This window comes from Notamacropus eugenii, chromosome 1 (genome assembly GCF_028372415.1).
Source record: "Notamacropus eugenii isolate mMacEug1 chromosome 1, mMacEug1.pri_v2, whole genome shotgun sequence".
Lineage (NCBI taxonomy): Eukaryota > Metazoa > Chordata > Mammalia > Diprotodontia > Macropodidae > Notamacropus > Notamacropus eugenii.
In genome coordinates, this window is record NC_092872.1 from 206,142,346 (window position 1) to 206,162,506 (window position 20,161).

At 37.5% G+C, this 20,161-nt stretch overlaps 1 protein-coding gene across 1 annotated transcript; it reads left to right on the forward strand.

The window, feature by feature from the left end:
• Positions 1–1,159: 1,159 nt before the first annotated feature.
• On the forward strand, positions 1,160–8,234 carry LOC140514498 (interferon-induced protein with tetratricopeptide repeats 1B-like). Its single transcript, XM_072624928.1, has 2 exons — positions 1,160–1,288; positions 6,130–8,234. The coding sequence occupies exons 1-2, from the start codon at positions 1,284–1,286 to the stop codon at positions 7,574–7,576; spliced, it is 1,452 nt and encodes a 483-aa protein (XP_072481029.1). The 5' UTR covers positions 1,160–1,283; the 3' UTR covers positions 7,577–8,234.
• The last annotated feature ends 11,927 nt before the right edge of the window (positions 8,235–20,161 follow it).

Genomic DNA, 20,161 nt, shown 5'->3' on the forward strand with positions numbered 1-20,161 from the left:
TCAGAGAAGCTATCGTGAGCTTCCCCAAGAGTGAACCTGTTTCCTGTGAGTCATGAGTTTTGGGTGCTGGGCCCCAGTTTACATATATTTGTTACAAGATCATGTGCAAAGAAATTGTTTAATAAACGTTTGTTGAATTCCTTTGGTTCTTCTGTGTTTCTGTTCATTCTTCTAGCTCCTTCACAGGGCAGCCTTTTCTTTTCACTCTTACCACTAAATATCAGCCCTGTCTCTCTGTTCTGCCTTCTGCTCTTATCAGAGAGCTTTTGAACACTCAAATATATACATCTCTTTTTTAGCAGATCACTTTCCAAATGACATTGCTAAGGAGATCTATTGCCACTCTCTGCCAGTTCCATATCTCCAGTAAAGGGGCATTTCAATCTGAATGCTCCCCTGTCCCTGCACACAGTGTGTCCCTTGCCAAATGCACCTTTAAAATGACAAGCTGTTAGACCTAAGTTCATGTGGTCATATGTTCTCATTTGAAGATGCAGAAAGCAAAGTTCAGAAACATGTAATGTCCCACATCAAACAGCTATCCCACTTCCTGCTCCTGGTCCCTTACTCCAGATGTGTCCAACTCCCAACTCTCAGAACTTCAAGTGACCTGCAGAACTCCAGAAGACTGAACCAGATGAAAACGTCATTGGGAAATGTGTAATAAGAAAAATACAAATGCAATAAAACATAAAGGAAGTTTAAGGTTTTCTAAGTCAATATGCAGCCCACAGAAATCCATTCTTTTTCTTCCAAATTTTAATCCTACACTGCTTTATACCACTTTCTCTACCACTAGTTTGCCTGACTTTTAATAAAAAATTTCCCAGATGTTTTCCAAATTATTCTACCCCAGGCAAGGGTCTAATTTGTGGCTTCTTCCTTTCATTCCTGTGTATTCTTTGTCACAAGAAACGGTTTCCTGAGCAAAGTGAGGGTGGGATGGAGAGGGGGGAGGGCTGCGGGGGAAATAACGGTGGGCAGAGGATGGTTAAATATTTAGCAGCAAAAGTAATAACAAAAGACAGGAAGTGTTGTTTTGTTTGAAAACTAAGTCTTTCAACACCCCTCTCCCTCCCTCAGGTCCTCTAACTTTCTGTCATATAGTTTCAGTTTCCATTTCCCCAAACCCACATACACATGACCTAATAGGATCCTCCTCTTTGAGCTATATAGCTCTGCCTTGCACTGCCTGAGAGAAGCAAAGCTGCCTTCTAAAGAGGAAAACACTCTCACATCCCTTCAAAACTACAAAGCAGCAAAGAGGTAACCAGGAGTCAGTCATGAGGTAAAGAGCTTGCTTTCTTTCTCTTCTGCCTTTGAAATTTTTTAGCTGTTATTTTCTCAGACTTAAATGGATGAGCATTCTTCAGACCCACTGAAGACAAATGCTTATGCAGCCTGGTTGGGGGAGAGAGCTCACCCTCCAAGACAGGTTCCAATCAAGCAATTGGGACTGTGCCCTCTAAAGAGTAGGAATTTACATTCAAGGGTTTGCAAATGGGGAGAAGACCTGATGAAAGGGGCTATGTTACGAATATTAATCTGGCAGTGGTGTGCAAGAAGGAGTAGCAACAGTGCAGCCTGGAGTCAAGTGAGAATATTTAGGAGGCTTCTCCAACAGTCCGGGAATGAGAGGATGAACTTAGAGGCGATGTCTGAGTCCTGGGTCACTGGAGATATATATAGATATAGATATATATGTATGTATGTATGTATGTATGTATATGTATAAATATACATATTGGTATGCATATATGCATGTATATGCACACATTTAAATATACATACACAGAATTATGTTCTCAGGTTTCATTGTTTATTTCTTTAATTCAAAAATACTTTTCTTTCAATGGAAGTAGCAAGACAGGAAAACCTTGGGAGGATGTCTTCCCTGACTACAAGCCTGGTGCTCTATGCATTATACCTAGCAGCCCACAAGTTTCTCTCCCTCTCTGGGCTTCAGTTTCTTCTCTTCCTTCCCTTGCATTTCTAGACTCTCATCCTCTCATGCCTAGACTGTTACAGGAGCCTTCTAAGCATTCTTACTATAGTCATGCAAAACATTTCCGGATTAGTCATGTTGTGAGAGAAATGTCAACCAATAGAGACAGAGAGAGAACCCTCAAGAAAAACAAAGTAAAAAAGTATGCCTCAAGCTATATTCAGACACCACCAGCTCTTTCTCTGGGGATGGATAGCATTTTTCATCATAGGTCCTTCAGAGTTGTCTTGGACCATCGTACTGCCAAGAATAGCTAAGTCTTTGACAGCTCATCATCTTACAATATTGCTGTTGCTTTGTACACAGTACATTTCACTTTGCATCAGCTCATCCAGGTTTTTCTGAGAGCATTCTGCTCATCATTTCTTATAGCACAATAGTATTCCATCATAATCATATACCACAATTTGATTATCCATTCCTCAATGAATGGGCACCCCCCTCAGTTTTCAATTCCTTGCCACTAGAAAAGAGCTGTTATAAATATTTTTGTACATATAGGTCATTTTCCTTTTCTTTTGGGGATTTTTTTTTATTTCTTTTGGGATACATACCCAGTAGTGGCACTGCTAGGTCAAAGTGTGCGCATGGTTTTATAGTCCTTTGGGTGTAGTTCCAAATTGCTCTGCAGAATAGTTGAATCTGTTCACAACTCCACCAATTCCATATTAATGTCTGATTTTTCCCACATCCTCTTTAACAATTGTCATTTTCCTTTTCTGTCCTTATTAGCCAGTTTAATAGGCATGAGGTAGTACCTCAGAACTGTCTTAATTTGCATTTCTCTAATCAATCAACAGTGAATTAGACATTTTTTATATGGCTATAGATAGCTTTGATTATTTCATCTGAAAACTGTTCATATCTTCTGATCATTTAACAATTTCTGAGTGGCTCTTGTTTTTGTAAATCTGACTCAAGTCTCTATATGTTTGAAAAATGATGTCATTATCTGAGAAACTTGCTTCAAAATTTTTTTCATAGTTACTATTGTGAACTATATTTCCCTCCATCCTATGTTCCGCACATGTTTATTTTTCCCTCTCTCTCCTTTCACTCAATCCCTCCTCAAAAGTGTTTTGCTTCTGACTACTCTCTCCCCCATTCTGCCCTCTCTTCCATCACACCCCTTCCTTCTCTTATCCTCTTCCCCTCCTACCTTCTTGTAAGATAGATTTCTATACCCAATTGAGTGTGTATATTATTGCTTCTTTCAGCTAATTCTGATAACAGTAATGTTCACTCACTCCCCCTGAACTCCCCCCTCTTCCCTTCTCTATAAAAACTTTTTTCTTGCTTCTTTTATGTGAGATAATTTATCCCATTCTACCTCTCCCTTTCCTTTTCTCCTAGTACATTCCTCTCCCACCCTTTAATCTTATTTTTTTAGATATCATCCCTTCATATTCAAATCATACCTGTACCCTCTGTCTATATATACTCCTTCTAACTGTCCTAAGAATGAGAAAGTTCTTATGAGTTGCAAGAAGTATCATCTTCACATGTAGGAATATAAACAGTTTAACCCTATTAAATCCCTTGTAACTTCCCTTTCCTGTTTACCTTTTTATGCTTCTCCTGAATCTTGTATTTGAAAGTCGAATTTTCTATTCAACTCTGTTCTTTTCATTAAGAGTAATTGAAAGTCCTCTATTTCATTGAATGTGCATTTTTCCCAGGAAGGATTATACTCTGTTTTTCTGGATAAATCATTCTTGACTGTAATCTTAGCTGCCCTGGGATATCATATTCCAAGCCCTCCAATCATCTGACATAGAAACTGCTAAATTTTGCACTGTTCTAACTATGGCTCCACAAGACTTGAATTGTTTCTGCCTGGCTGTTTGCAATTTTTCTCCTTGACTTGGGAGTTCTGAAATTTGTATATAATATTCCTGGGAGTTTTCAGTTTAGGTTCTCTTTCAGGAGGTGATCAGAGAAGTATTTCAATCTCCACTTCACTCTCTGGTTCTAGAATATCAGGGTAGTTTTCCTTAATTTCTTGAAAGATGATGTCTAGTTTCTTTTTTTGATCATGAGTTTCAAGTAGTCCAGTAATTTTAAAATTATCTCCCCTGGATCTATTTTCTAGGTCAGTTATTTCATTGCCTTCTATTTTTTTTTTATTCTTTTGGTTTTATTTTATTATTTCTTGATTTCCCACAATATCATAAGCTTCTACTTTCTCCTTTCTAATTTTTAAGGAATTATTTTCTTCAATGAGTTTTTCAACCTCCTTTTCTATTTGACCAACTCTGTTTTATAAGGGATTCTTCTCCTCATTGACTTTTTTGACCTCTTTTACCATTTGACCTACTCTGTTTTTTAAGGTGTTATTTTTTTCGGTATTTTTGATATCTCCTTTACCAAGCTGTTAACTCATTTTTCATGATTTTCTTGCATCACTCTCATTTCTCTTCCCAAGTTTTCCTCTTCCTCTGTTACTTGATTTTAAAATCCTTTTTGAGCTCTTCCATGGCCTGAGACTAATTTATATTTTTCTTAGAGGCTTTAGATGTAAAAGTTTTGACTTTGTTGTGTAATAGAGTTAAAATCATAGTGATTACATTATTTTCTAAGCAAAGACACAAAATGCAAGTTATAACCACAGAGTGCTCAAGTACACCAACAGGTCTTAACAAGCAAGTGTTGCATAAAAATGGGAAAGGGTCCCACATATTCAAAAATATTTATAGCAGCACTCTTTGTGGTGGCCAAAAACTGGAAATCAAGGGGATGTCCATCAATTGGGGAATGACTGAATAAATTGTAGTATATGAATGTAATGGAATACTATTTTGTTATAAGAAATGATGAACAGGAAGACTTCAGAGAGGCCTGGAAAGACTTATATGAACTGATGCTGAGAGAAAGGAGCAGAACCAGGAGAACTCTGTACGCAGCAGCAACCACAGTGTGTGAGGAATTTTTCTGGTAGACTTAGTACTTCATTGCAATGCAAGGACTTAAAAAATTCCCAAGTGTCTCTTAAGGCAAAATGCCTTCCACATCCAGAGAAAGAACTATGGAATTTGATCACAAAATGTGGCAGATCATTTTCTTTTGTATTACGTTTTGGTTTGTTTTATGATTTCTCCCATTCATTTTAATTCTTCTATGCAACATGAATAAGGTGAAAATGTATTTAATAGGAATGTAAGTGTAGAATCTACATAAAATTGTATACTGACTCAGGGAGGGAGGGGAGAGAGAAGGGGGAAAGAGGGGGAGAAAGGGGTAAAAATATCTAAGTTATATGGAAATGATTGTAGAATACTGAAAAAAATAATAATAATAATGAAAAATAGTAAAAAAAAAAAAAAAAGCAAAACAAAACAAAACAAAAAAACAAGTAAGAATTGGCTGATGAGTGTGTCATGCATTGTTGGGAAGTCCAGCCATGCTTCAGCTGGAATATGTATATATAATGACATGTTTACAATATGGCACTCTACAGTTACATGATGCAATATTGCATCATTAAAATTTCAATGCAGAAAAAAACATAAATTTACAATAAATTATTAAAATTTAAATGCATCATTTTTTTAAAAAAAATTATTCTTTTTTGAAATTATGTAAATTTCAAAAAACCTATTAAAAGATTAAGGAAAGTAAATTTCCAGGGGGGCATTGAGTAATTTTTTTAAAGGGGATGGTAGGTCACATAAGTTTGGGAACCTCTGGCTCAGAGTAAGTATACATAGGAACTGCCTCTGTTCTGACTAGAAACCATAAGAGTGTTCCTCTCCCATTTTAACTTATTTATTTTTTTGAGGAGGCAAACTAGGCCATCTTTTACTTCATTTCTTACCTAGCCTTAAATCACTGAATAGGTTACTGCCTCAGACAAAATGAGATCTTGGAAAGACCTGGGCTTAAAAAGACCAAGGTTTCTCACTGCATCTGGGGATATCTCTGGCCATTCTGACCTATATCTTGCCACTAGATCCAGATGACCCTAGAGGAGAGAGTGAGTCTCTTAACTTTGCACAGCCTTTCCTCACTTAAATTCAATTCACTTGCAAGTCAAGACACCACCCTCTTGCGGTCATTGGCCCTCTTTGAGAATGAAGAACAAACAATAACAACCTAATAATGAAATATTCTATTTATATCCACAGTGAGATTTCTGAGAAGAATCCTATGATGGATGCCCTGCTTGAGTTGAGATGCCACTTCACATGGGATTTAATGAGAATAGATGTACACTTACCTGATTTAGAAAACAGAATTCTGGAGGAGATTGAGTTCCTGGACACAAAATTCAACGTGGGAATTCACAATATACTGGCCTATGTGAAACATCTGAGGGGTGAAAATAAGAAGGCTCTGGAAAGTTTGAAAGAAGCTGAAAAATTGATCCAACAACTGAGTGATGATCAAGCAGAGATAAAAAGCCTTGTGACCTGGGGAAACTATGCCTGGATCTATTATCACATGGACAGACTCCCAGATGCTCAGACTTACCTGGACAAGGTAGAAGCAACCTGTAAGAGGTTTTCAAGCCCCTTCCGCTACAAAGTAGAAGTTCCAGAAATTGACTGTGAGGAAGGGTGGGCCCTGCTCAAGTTTACAAAGGAGTATTATGAAAGGGCCCAAATGTGTTTCCAAAAGGCCCTGAAAGCAGAGCCTGAGAACCCTGAATTTAACACTGGATTTGCAATCGCCATGTTCCGTCGAGATCGTTGGAACAAAGACCAACCTGATGGTTCTCTAGAAGCACTACAACGGGCAGTCAAACTTAACCCAGAAGACGTTTACATTAAGGTTCTTCTTGCATTGAAACTCCAGCTCCTTAAACAGGAGGAAGAAGGAGAAAAATACCTCAAGGAAGCTTTAGAAAATATGTCATCACAGCCCTACGTCCTTCGCTATGCAGCCAAATTTTACTGTAAGAAAGGGTGCCTGGACACAGCTCTTCATCTCTTAAGAACTGCTTTGGAGGACACTCCAACCTCTGCTGTACTGCATCACCAGATGGGACATTGCTACAAGTTGAAAATTTTTCAGATCAAGAAGGCTGCCAACTACAGGCCACAAGGCAAGGATAAATATGATATTGAGAGAGCTGTTCAATCAGCCATGTTTCATTTTAAAACTTCAATACAGTATAGGCCCACATTTGAATTAAGTTATATAGAGCTAGGCAACATGTATGCAGAAGCAGGTAACTTCTACAAAGCAGAAGAAAGCTACCAAAAGGTACTGAGCATGAAACAACTTCAAGATATTACAAAACAAGAAGTCTACTATAATTACGGCCGCTTTGAAGAGTATCACAAGAAGTCTGAGGCTCAAGCTCTCACCTACTATCTGGAAGGACTGAAAATAGACCCAGAATGTAAATTTCTTCTATTTGCTTTGGAGAAACTCGTTAAAAAGCGTCTTCAGCGAGATGAATCAAATGTGGAGAGTTTGAGTCTCCTAGGGTTCATCCATAAAATGAAAGGAGAACCAGGAGAAGCCATACGGCTCTATGAGAAAGCCTTGAAGTTGGGCTCCTCCCTTCTGCTTTCTAGAAAACCTCTCTTCCCTCCAGATGCTGCTAAAGCACGAGCTTTTTCTTGAACCTTTTCCAAATCCCCGCAGCTGCTACTGCATCCTTTTCTCTGCAAACATCTTGTATTTACAGAGTTGATATTCAGTTGTACCTATTCCATTCATACTTATTCTATGTATTTTTTTATATTGACTTGTCTACTAGGATGCAAACTCCTTGAGAGTAAGGAATTGTATCTCTAATATCTAGCATAGTTCTTAGCACAATACCTGGTATATAATAGATGTCTAATAAATGTTTATTGAACAATGATCCAAGACAAGTACAAAAGACTCATGAAGGAAAATTTTATCTATATCCTGATAAAGAACTATTCCAGCTTCTGTTTTCCCAACTCTCCCCACCTCTCTCCTTATGGCTAAGTACTTTATCAGTTCATTGGAGTTTTTTGACTATATAGCACTGTACTTTATCTGACTGTAGATTGAAGGATATATTTTCACTTTATTCTCATTTTTTAAATTTTGATCTGTATCTTCTTCCACAACTGTAGTGAATATAGAAATATATTTTACATGATAGCATATGTGTAATCTGTATCATTACTACTTTTAGAAGAAGGGAAGGAAGGAGAAAAATTTGGAACTCAGAATCTATAAAAATGAACGCTAAAATTTTCTTCATTTGTAATTGTGGGAAAAAATAAATACTATTTAAAACAAGAAATTTTTTTAAAAAAATAAATATTTATTGATTGCTGACTGATGAATGGATGTATGGATGGAAGGATTGATATATGGATGAATGGATGAATGGATGAATTGGATGCTGGAAATAAAAGACTCTATCAGCAGTTCCATGATAGATTTGCCTCTTTGTCTCTTTTCATTCTTCTAACACCTTCACAGGCTGTCTTCTTACCTCTAAATACCAACCCTCTGTTCTACTGTCGCTCTTCTTAGTGAGTGTTTCTACATTCAACAATAATACTTGTCTCTTTTTGGCAAATCACTTTCCAATCTATATCTCTAGGGGACTGGTCCACATTGTTCCAGTTCCCATAGCTCCAATATGTCAGGACATTTCAATTTGTATATCTCACCACAGCTGCACACTCTAAATGCCCAAACCCAAATGCATCTTGCAAATCATGGTCTAATTGGTCCTATTTCTTTTTTCACTAATAAGGAAACTGAGGCTTAGAAAGATGGGGTGTCCCAAGGTCAAACAATGCTCTTACTTAATGTTCTTATCCTTTATACCGTCACATCATTTCTCACTAGTTAATCTGGCTTTAAGTTAAACTACTTTCCTCAAATACTGCCCAAGTCATTTTGCCCCAAAGAAAGGTTCTTAGCTTCTTTCTTTCTTTCTAAAAAAATACGTAATTATCAGAGATTGTTCAATGGGTAGTGTAGTAGAAGGGATATAATCAGAAATGATGGTGATTTAAAAAAATATCTCAATTAGAAAAATAATTCTTTGTTCTTAACCAATCCTCAGTCACAGCTTTCAGCTTTCACTGTTAAGTGACCTTTCCCCAGATTGACCTCTAGCTCATTGTGAATTAGTCTCATTTATAGTTTCTATACCAGTTTCTATTTTCCCAATTGTCCCCATCCCACTCCTCATGGCTAAATACTTTATCAGTTGATTGTACTTTTTTTCCTTGACTGCACTTTTTCTCCCTGAACCTTACCCATGATTCTAGTCTGAACTTTGGGTCCTGGGAACAAAGGGTCATGGGATATAAATAAGACTATTTCTTTTGAGAAAATGAAAAATATACACAGAAATTTTGAAATAAATGAACTTTGTCCCTCCTCCTCAAAACCTCAGTCATATAGTTCACACAACTGGAAGGGAATTTGAAGATATCTAGTCTATCCTCCTTCATTTTATCTATAAAGAAACTGAGGCACAGAAAGGAAGTGACTTGTACAAGATGAAATGGCTGGTAAGTGGTTGAACCAAAATTGGAACCCACATCCTTTGACTTCTACACCTCTCCCTACAGCTTCCATTTCAGACTGATTTTATCCCTTTTCTACCTCCCTCAAAGGTTCATGCTGCAAAATTACCCAGTCTCCTTTCCTACTTTTTTCATTCTGAATTCTACTTGAGTTCCAGTGCAGTTTTCTTTTTCATTTGGGATGTAATTCATTTCTATCCACAATGTAATAAATTTAAAAAGCAACAGATCTTGCAGAAACAGCTTGTGGATAACAAAAGCTGGAATTCAGATAACTAAATTCTGTCCTCTGTCGGATTATAATGGTTTCTGAAAGGAAAAATTGGTCTAAAAAGGAAAGCAACATATGCTAAATCTCAGGAACACTAATACCTTAGAACCTCCTTGGTCTTATAGAAATAGAATGAATAGTTGTTAACCCAAGGTTCAGTTGAATAAATGAAGTGAACATTTCAGACCACTGATGGAAATATTTTGACAAACTCCCCAAAGCCAACACCAATTTAGACAAGGTAGAAGCAAATTATAAGAGGCTTTGAAGTCTTATCCACTATAAAGCAGAACTTCTAAAAATTGACTGTGGTTAGGACTGTAGGTACTACTCAAGTATGTAAGCGAGGCAATGCTTTAAAAAACTATCTAGTACAATGAGATTGGATTTTTATCAAGAAAGTAAGGTTGGTTCAATATTAAGGAAACTATAAAACAATATATCATATTAATACCAAAATACAAATCACATCTCAATAGATATAAAAAAGACTTTTGACAAAATTTAACATTGTTGTTTTCCAAAATATATTAAAATCGTAGGAATAATTGGATTTTCTCAACATGGTAAATGAAAAGTTAAGTGCCATCCTTTCTTTACAGATCAGGGTAAAACAAGACCTTAAACACAGAATGTAAAATATAATTTGAAGTTCATCTGCTAAAATACACATAAGAACTATATGAATAAAACAGAATCCTTTATATAAAGATAGACTTAAACAGTTGGAGAAATATGAATTGCTCATGGTTGGTTTGAGTCAACATATTTAAAATTATGATACCATTATGCTAACTTACTTATTCAGTATCATACTTATCAAACTACCAAAGAATCTCTTTAAAGAATTTGCTACAAATAATAAAATTCATATAGAAAAATAAAAGATTAAGGATTTCAAGGGAAATCATGAAAAAAAAATGGGAAGAAAGGGGGCCTAGCACTACCAAATCTCAAATTATACTACAAAGCAGTAATTATTAAATCTTTGACATTGCTTTTTTCAAATGTTGATCAATGGAAGAGACTGGGTACATAGCATAAAGAAGCAAATGAACATTCATTTCAACTAACCCCAAGTCCCCAACTATGAGTGTAAGGACTCACTCACTATTGGACAGAAATTGCCAGGAAAACTAGAAAACTTGAAAGTCTGGCAGAAGTTTGGTTTATGAACATTTCACACTATACACCACAGAAAACTGCAAATAAATACATGACCTACATGTAAAAGGTCACATTATAAACAAGTTAAGAGCAGCATGGAAGGAGATACCTTTGACAACTGTGAATAAGGAAAGAATTCCTGACCAAAAAAATTATAGAGAGGATCACAGAAAATAAAATGGATAATTTAGATTACTTAAAACTGAAAGCTCCAGTGTGAACAGAATTCATTTCATTAAAATTAGAAAGGAAACAATTAACTGGGGGGCATCTTTATGGTAAATTTTGCTGATAAGATCTGCTGTCTGAGGTATTTAGGAAACTGATTCAAATATATAAAAACAAGACCCATTCTTCAGTAGGTAAATTGTCAAAGAATAAGAACAGGCGTTTCTCAAACGGAGGGATCTAAGCTAAAGTGAAGAGAATATTCCAGATTACTAGCAAATCAGAGAAATATACATTAAAACAATTCTGAGGTTCTATATTAAGCCACCAAATTGTCAAAGATAAGAGACAAGGAAAATGAAATGTTAGAGGATCTATGGGAAGATGGCACACTCATGTATTGTTTGTTAGTGAAGCTCTGAACTGGACCAGGCAAAGGACCTATGAAGGAAGACTCTGTCTGCATCCAGAGAAGAACTGATATAACGGAAGTATGTAGAAAATGATTTTACATATATATACATATTTGTGCCTAATGGTGACCATCTCTAGAGTGGAGGGAGAAGAAAAAAGTGAGAAAAAAGACAGTTATGCGATAACTTTAAAAGAAATAGCAAGTTGCACATAATAGATTTGCAGTTTCATGTGTAATCATCTTTTTTTCTATTATATTGTTATGAAAATGCTTCTTTTATTTCTTAAATTCAGAATAAAATAAAAAATAATATATGTTTTAAAAAGGGTGGCAAATTTAGAGCTATATATCAAAAAGACACTAAATTTTACATACCCTTTGAACTAATGTTCATACTTACTAGGCCTATATCTCCAAAGAGATCGAAGAAATAGAGAAAAGATCAATATGCAAAAAAATGCTTTTAATATCATTTTTGGTTTTAGTAAAAAAAAAAAAATTAAAGTATTCGAATGCCAGCAACATCTAAATAAAATGTTATATGCATTGAGTGGAATACTACTGCTCTGTAGGAAATGGTGAAAGTGATGAATTAAGAGAAAGCAGAGATGGCATATGAATTGATAGATAATAAAATAAAAATCAGAAGAATAATTTACACAATAATAAGATTGTACAGAAAAATAAGTTGGAAAGACTCTGATCAAAATTAATTGAAAGCGTTTTATATTATTATATAAAGTTTTGAGTGCTTCATTGAAAAACTGACTGTTCATATCCCTTGACCATTTATCAATTGGGATATGATACATATTCTTATAATTTTGACAAAGTTCTTTATATATATATATATATATATATATATATATATATATATATATATATGATCTTTATCTGAGAGACTATCCATGAAAGATTCCCCCCAATTTTCTGCTTTCCTTCTAATCCTGGCTACACTGATGCTATTTATACAAGAATATTTTAATTTAAAATAATTGAAGTTATCCATTTTACACCTCAACAATGCTCTCTATATCTTGTTTCTTCACATATTATTCTCCTATACATAAATCTGATAGGTAATATGTTCCATGTTCTCATATTCTTTTTTAAAAATGCAATGTGTATGTAATAGGTTCATGGTTTCATACAAAATCTTTTTTTCATTCGTCTTTGCACATGGAAATGCTAATATTTGATGATCATTATGTATAGAACCACAAAAAGAAACAAAAATAAAAATTTATTTACTTTCCCCTCCTTCCCTCATCCCCATAAAAAGGCAAAGTCAATTCACCTTATCATTAAAAATTTTAATGGGAAATACAACTCGAGAGAAGATACAAAAATCTATGCACTGAGTCGTGCAATAATGTTTATAACTGCGCTAAATGACCTATAAAACATTATGCAGATTTTAAGCAGCTAGTTTAATTGCCATTGCTAGCTACATGTTTTTAACTTTTTAAATTTTTGCTTAAGTAAAATAAATATGTGCCTAAACTGGAACCAAAACAAAACAGGATCTGAGTAGTGCTGTCTCTGGACTGCCTCCCTCCCTCTAGTGTGAATCCTTTGGATTCCTCCTTGGCCCCAGGCTCAGTGATGAAATCTGCTGTTGCCAGGCAACAGTGAAGACAGCTGTCCCTGGAGCTTATCACAGCTGTGTAGATAGACTATTGGGAGGTGGGGGTGGGGGTGGGGGGGAGCACAAGAATGGTGGCCAATTCTTTCCAAGAATGTGAAACCCAAGAGGTTGCAGAATTCTATTTAAAAACAGGGCCAATTTTTTCATTTAGTTGCTATGCAGGACGTAAGATAAAGAGCCTGATGATCCTTCTTCACATTACTCTACAATATTCTGTTTGATTTTTTTATATACAAAATCTATTCTGGGCCAGGCTATGCAAATGCTTTGGGCTCTCTGAGGACAGGAAGGTGCCATAACAACAGGTTATGGTGCCATAACAACAACTACCTACCAACCACTAATGGCCCCCTGAGGCAGAATGCTGATAGAAATTCTCTTCCTTCCCACCCCAACCTCCCAAAAAAAGCTGTATGAATTTGAGGTAGGTATTATCTGGTCTTCTTTAAGTGGAAAAAGTCAGGAAAGGTATGTGGCACAATGAGTAACATTGACCTAAATTGCCAGTTTCAGAGATGTGCCATGACATTCCCTCCCCCCCCCAAGCTAATAATAATAGTTCCCATTAAAGCTTACAAAGCACATTACACACATTAGGGGTGTATGGGTGTCCAGGAAGGACTGCCTGGTGCGAGGATTTACTGAACGCTTTGCAGGGCTATTCATTTACCTTTGATGTCCACCTTCAAGTTATACATTAAAGTAATAAATATATGTATATATAATATATATATTATATTATGTACTAAATTATAAGCTCCTTGAGGTTAGAGATATCTCTCATTTACACCCAAGTCCCAGAACAGTGCTTTATTAGCAAGGACCCAATAGCTGTTTGTGGCCAATTCAATAAAAATAATTTCTCACGAGCCTACTTGCATGGTAGACTACAGTAGAGTAGAAGAGGCAAGAAAATCTAGAAATCCAGCGATGGTGGAGCAATTCTCTCCCTCCCTCCACAAATTCCCTCTAACGGCAGCCATTAGCATCATGAGTGGACCAAATCAGGGCTGTCCTTGGGCATCATAGATATGGGTCAAGATCATTAGTTCAAATACCATTAAAGCTGAAAGAGAGCCTAAGAGATCATTATAGCTCACCCTCTTTATTTTACAGATGAGGAAACCAAGGCCTTATCACAGCAGAGCTGCCATTTTGACTCAGATCTTCTGAATCAAACTGATTGCTAATAGCTCACATTCTGTAGCATGTTAAGGTTTGCAACATGTTTTTCTCATGATGTGCAAATGAGGCAGGTCATTCAAGTGTTATTAAGCCTCACATTTTTCCTATTATATCATGCTGCCCTTAGAACCATTCTAACATGCTACTACAGAAAAAACAAGGAAGCTACAGGATGTGGATTTGAATCCCACCTTTGACCTTTATTTATTCCCTGTGTGACCTTGGGAAAATCACCTGATCTATCATAGTTCACTCTTTTGTAAAGTGAGGGAAGTCTAAGGTGTCTTCATCTCCAAATATATGATCCTATATACAACAATCACAGGGGGATCTCTCTCTTACTCATTGCTGGCTAAATTCTTGCTAGAGTCCTCCTTAATAGGCTGATCCTTCATCTGGAAGATGGGCATATATCTGAGAGACAGTGTGGCTTCCAAAAGGGCAAAGGAACGGTCAATATGGTGTTTGCTGCCTGACAACTCCAGAAGAAATGCCAGGAGCAGAATGGACATCTGTATACGATGTTTGTATATCTGACCAAGGCCTTTGACATTGTTAGTCATGACGACCTATGGACAATTAAGTCAAAATTTGGCTGCCCAGAGAAGTTCTTCAGCATTATACATCAATTTCATAATGGCATGTTTGTCCAGGTTCTGCATAGTGAAATTCCCAGTCACCAGTGAAGTGAAACAGGGCTGTGTACTTGCTCCCATGCTTTTTAGCATGATGTTTTCAGTCATGTTGTCAAATGTTTTCAATAAGGATGAACGTGGCATCAAGGCCAGCTGCCGTACTGATGGTAAGTTCTTCAATTTGAAAAGGCTACAAGCCAAGACCAAAGTGGAGGGAGTGGGGGGGCGGAGCCAAGATGGCGGAGTGAAAGCAACAACTCACCTAAGCTCCTGGAAAAACTCCTCTGGATATCTCTGGGGGGAGAGTCTGACCAGACTTTGGAGGTGTAGAATCCAGTGGGTGACGGACTTTGACGGATTCGGAGCCCAGGCTGGACCGGAGGGTCCACGGGAGGGATCTGTTCCGCGGGGGTAAGACCCCGGCGCACAGCGCAGCGCGGTCGGCACGGCAGGGCGGAGGGGACCAGAGGAGCCCGAGAGTGGCGGGCGAGACCAGCGGAGCAGGAGATAAGCCAGGCCGAGCCGGTGAGAGCCGCTGAGTGCCAGACATCAGCGCAGCAGCCCTTGAAATCTTCAGCCTGAAGATGGACTTCGGTGGGTCACTACTTGAACTTCCAGGAACTGGGATGGCAGAGTGATCAGTAAGTGCTCTCTCCTCCCCCCTGATGACAATGAGGGAACCATAAAATTCTTCCCCAGATTAATCCTGGATCAGCGGGAACAGCAGAAGGGGGCGGGTGGTCTCATAACACCAGAGGCTGGAAAAGTGGCAAAGGGGGATTCTTCCTACTGTGGCGGAGGCGATCTGGAGGGACAGACGACCCAGGGCAGAGAAAATTCGCACTGAGACCCAGGCAAGCCTCAGAGCCGGGAGATGAGCCCCAGGAGGGGCAGGAACACGCGTTAGCTTCTAGGCGTGCCCCAGCCCTCCAGGGGAAAAGGGAAGACAATAGGGAAGCTGGGATCACCATCCCCTGACCTTGCCTTTGCCGCAAGTCAGCTGAGGAGATATCCTGAGACCAGACCACACCTCCCACACACCTAACAAGCTAACCCCAGGGTTGATCGGGGAAACAAAAAACAAAAGCCTGCTTTTAGCCCAGACACACATCAGCTCAACTTAAAGATCTGTACCTTCTGACTGAAAGAACCAAAAGCTACAACACTCAGCCAACATCATGAATCAGAAAAAGCAGACGAAAAGTGAAAAAACCATAGAATCTTTCTATGGGGATAAGGACCAAAACACAAACACCAAAGAGGTTAGAGCTGAGACTGTACTTCCATCTGAAACCTCAGATGGGACTATGAATTTCTCGGAAGCACAACTAGATTACCTGGAACATCTGAAGAAGGATATAAAAGAAAAACTGGCCAATGATTTTAAAACTATAAAAAAAGAATTCACTGATGAGAACATCACCCTGAAAAGTGGAGGGAGTGTTGGTGCATGATTTTGCAGATGATTGTGCACTCAATGCAGTCTCTGAAGCTGAGATGCAACAAAGTATGGATCAATTCTCTGCTGCCTGTGCTAATTTTGACCTAATAATTAACACCAAGAAAACACAGGTGCTCCATCAGCCACCACCACACCATCCATACATGGAACCATTGATTACAACAAATGGAGAAGTTTTGAATGTTGTGGATAAGTTCACTTACCTTGGTAGTGTACTTTCCGGCAGATACACATTGACAATGAGGTTGATGCATGCAGTGGCAAACACTGAGCTAGCTCAGTGTTTGGGAGGCTTCAAAGAAAAGTTTGGGAAAGAAGAGGTATTAATATGACTACCAAACTAAAAGTCTACAGAGCTGTTGTGCTGACCTCATTGTTGTGTGACTGTGAAACATGGACAGTCTTCCAGCGCCATGCCAGGAAACTGGATTGCTTCCATTTGAACTGTCTTAGGAAGATTCTGAGGATCACCTGGCAGAATAAGGTACCAGATACTGAGGTCCTTGCTCCAGCTGAACTGCCAAGCATTCAAACTATACTTCAGAGAACACAGCTCTGATAGACTGGCCATGTTGTTCAAATGCAAAATGTACACTTGCCAAAAAGACTATTTCATGGAGAACTCACATGGGGCAGGTGATCGCATGGTGGTCAAAGAAGTGATACAAGGACACTCTCAAGGTCTCTCTCAAGAACTTTGGATTTGACTGTGTAACATGGGAGACACTAGCACAGGACCATTCAGCATGACATGCCCACATCAGAAAGGGTGCTGTGCTCTATGAGCAAAACAGAATTGAGACAGCACAAAAGAAATGTAGAATGTGCAAATTTGGGGTATCCAGCCCAAATGAAGGACAACAACTGACTAACCAATATGATCCTAGAAGACCTCTATAAGCAACCACAGCCTAAATTCTAATATGTTGGGCTAGGAAATAAGATTCCCTTTTATGACCCAGGAGAGAATACAGAAAGGCTGGAAAGATGGAAAGAAAACAAAGCATGTGACATTGATTAGTGTGGTATGATAGAAAGATGACCTCAGAATCTGGGATTTTCAATTCCAGTCCCACCAACACTAACTTGTTATTACCTTGTTAAGATAGCAACTTCCTAATTGTGAGACTGTTTTCTTATCTATAACATGAAAGCATTGGAGTAGCTGGTCTCTAAGATCCCTTTCAGCCCTGACATTCTGTGACTCTAGGAAAGTGTGGGCTGCTCCCCACTGCTAGTTAGAACTCAATGCAAAAGGAACAAGGACAGATCAGTGAACTCTTCTGTGTTGCAAAATAGATAAGAAATAACAGCTAGTGTTTATATAGTGCTTCAAAGTTTGCAAAGACCTTTACAAATATTATCTGATTTTATCCTCACAGCAACCCTGGGAGGTAAGTGTGATTATTATCATCTTTTTTACAAATGGGTACAACAGAGGCTTAGAAAGTTTAAGAGATTTGCCCAGAGTCACACAGTTTGTGAGTGTCAAATCTAGATTTGAACTCAGGTCTTTCCATTCCCAGTCCAATGCTCTAGTCACTGTGCCACCTATCTGCCTCAAGAATCAGACATAACTGAGGTCAGTTAGCCAAGATTAAATACAGAAACATAAATTTCCTGAAAAGAGAACACATTATTTGATAAGAAGCCTTGGGAAAACTGAAATGTAGTTTGATAGAAATTAAGTTTAGACGGACATCTTAGCCTGTTAACAAAAAGTTCAAAATAGATATCTAATCTGAATGTTAAACTTCACATCATTTTAAAAAATGAAATGAAAAAACATAGCAGATATGTTTCAGTCATGGCTAGTGGGAAAATCCTTAACTAAACAATGAATAAAGGAGATTACAAAGGTCTGGTTCATGATATTCAGGAAATGAACAAAATAAATAAACCCAAGAACCATCCTCTGACAGACCAGTGGTCAAAAGATATGAACAAGTACTACACAAAAGAAGAATGGCAAAATATTTACAACTGCTCCAAATCACTAACACTAAGAGAAATGCAAATCAAAATGCCTCTGAAGGTCGATTTTTTTAATTAAATTATTTTATTTGTTTTCAGTGTTCTACAATCACTTTCATATATCTTAGATTTTTCCCCCTCCCTCCCCCTCCTTCTCTTCCCCCTTCTCATATGACCATAGATAGCTTTAATTTCTTCCTCTGAAAACTGTCTATTCATATCCTTTGACCATTTATCACTTGGGAAATGACTTGTATTATTGTACATTTGACTCAGTTCTCTATATATTTTAGAAATGAGGGCTTTATCACAGACACTAGTTGCAAAAATTCTTTCCCAGTTTTCTGCTTCCCTCCTAATCTTGGTTGCATTGGATTTGTTTGTGCAAAAACTTTTCAATTTAATGTCATCAAAATTATCCATTTTGCACATCATAATGTTCTCTATCTCTTGTTGGGTCATAAACTTCTCCATTCCTTGCTCCCCTAATTTGTTTATAGTATCAATCTTTGTACCTAGATCCTGTATCCATTTGGACTTTATTCTTGTGTACAGTGCCAGGCATTGATCTGTGCCCAGTTTCTGCCACACTGTTATCCAGTTTTGCCAGTAATTTTTGTCAAACAGTGAGTTCTTATCCCAGAAGCTGGAGTCCTTGAGTTTATCAAACAGTACATTGCTATATTCATTGACTACAGTGTCTTGAGTCCCTGATATATTCCACTGGTCTACCCCTCTGTTTCTTAGCTAGTACCAAGTGGTTTTGATGATTGCCACTTTAGAACACAATTTGAGATCTGGTAGGGCTAGGCCACCTTCCCTAGCATTTCTTTTCATTAGTTCCCTTGATATACTGGACTTTTTGCTCTTCCAGAAGAATTTTGATATTATTTTCTCTAGCTCTAGAAAATAATTATCTGGTAGTTTGATTGGTATGGCATCTGAGGATCAGTGTTGTAAGGGCTGCAGAAAAGTAGGTGAATTCACTACTTGTGAATTTTTAATACAGTCTAAGATACTACCTATGTAATCCTGAGTAAGTCACTAAACCTCTATATGGCCTCAGTTTCTTCATTGTAAAATGATGGAGTGGGATTCAATGAAAATGTCTTTTTCCAACTCTAATTCTAAGAATTTATTATCTTTTCACTCAGGGATCCTACTGCTGGGCATATACTTCAAGGAGATAAATCAATGTTAGAAAGAAAGTTCTCATAGATCCCCAAAATAATTGTAGTAACACTTTTTTTTTGTAGAAACAAACTGGAAACAAAATTGATGATCTGGGATTGAGGGATATGTAACAGAAAGAAATGTAATGTGATATTAATAAGTGTGCCATAAAAATTATGAATATCAAGCTTGGGAAGATAAACATCAATAACCCTCTCTTTCCCACTGAAAAAAGAAAAGGTCTGTGATGCTTTCTCAATGACACAAATAAAACAAAACCCAACTTAATGCAAAGTGAAATCAATAGACCTAGGAAAATATATACAAAATAGACACGGTGTAAGTGCAAGTTTAAAAAAAAATTATGTAATTATAACGACTAAACTTGGTCTCAAGAAGAGATAGAACATATCCTCAGTCCCTTCTTTGCAGAAGTGGGATGATCACAAGTTCTGAACATTGCATATACTTAGTTCATGTGTTGATTAGTTTTGCCAAAATGCTTTTGTTTCCCCTTATTTGTAATGAGGGATGGCTCTCAGAGAAGGAAATGGTGGAGAGATTTCTTTGGAAATAAAAGTGA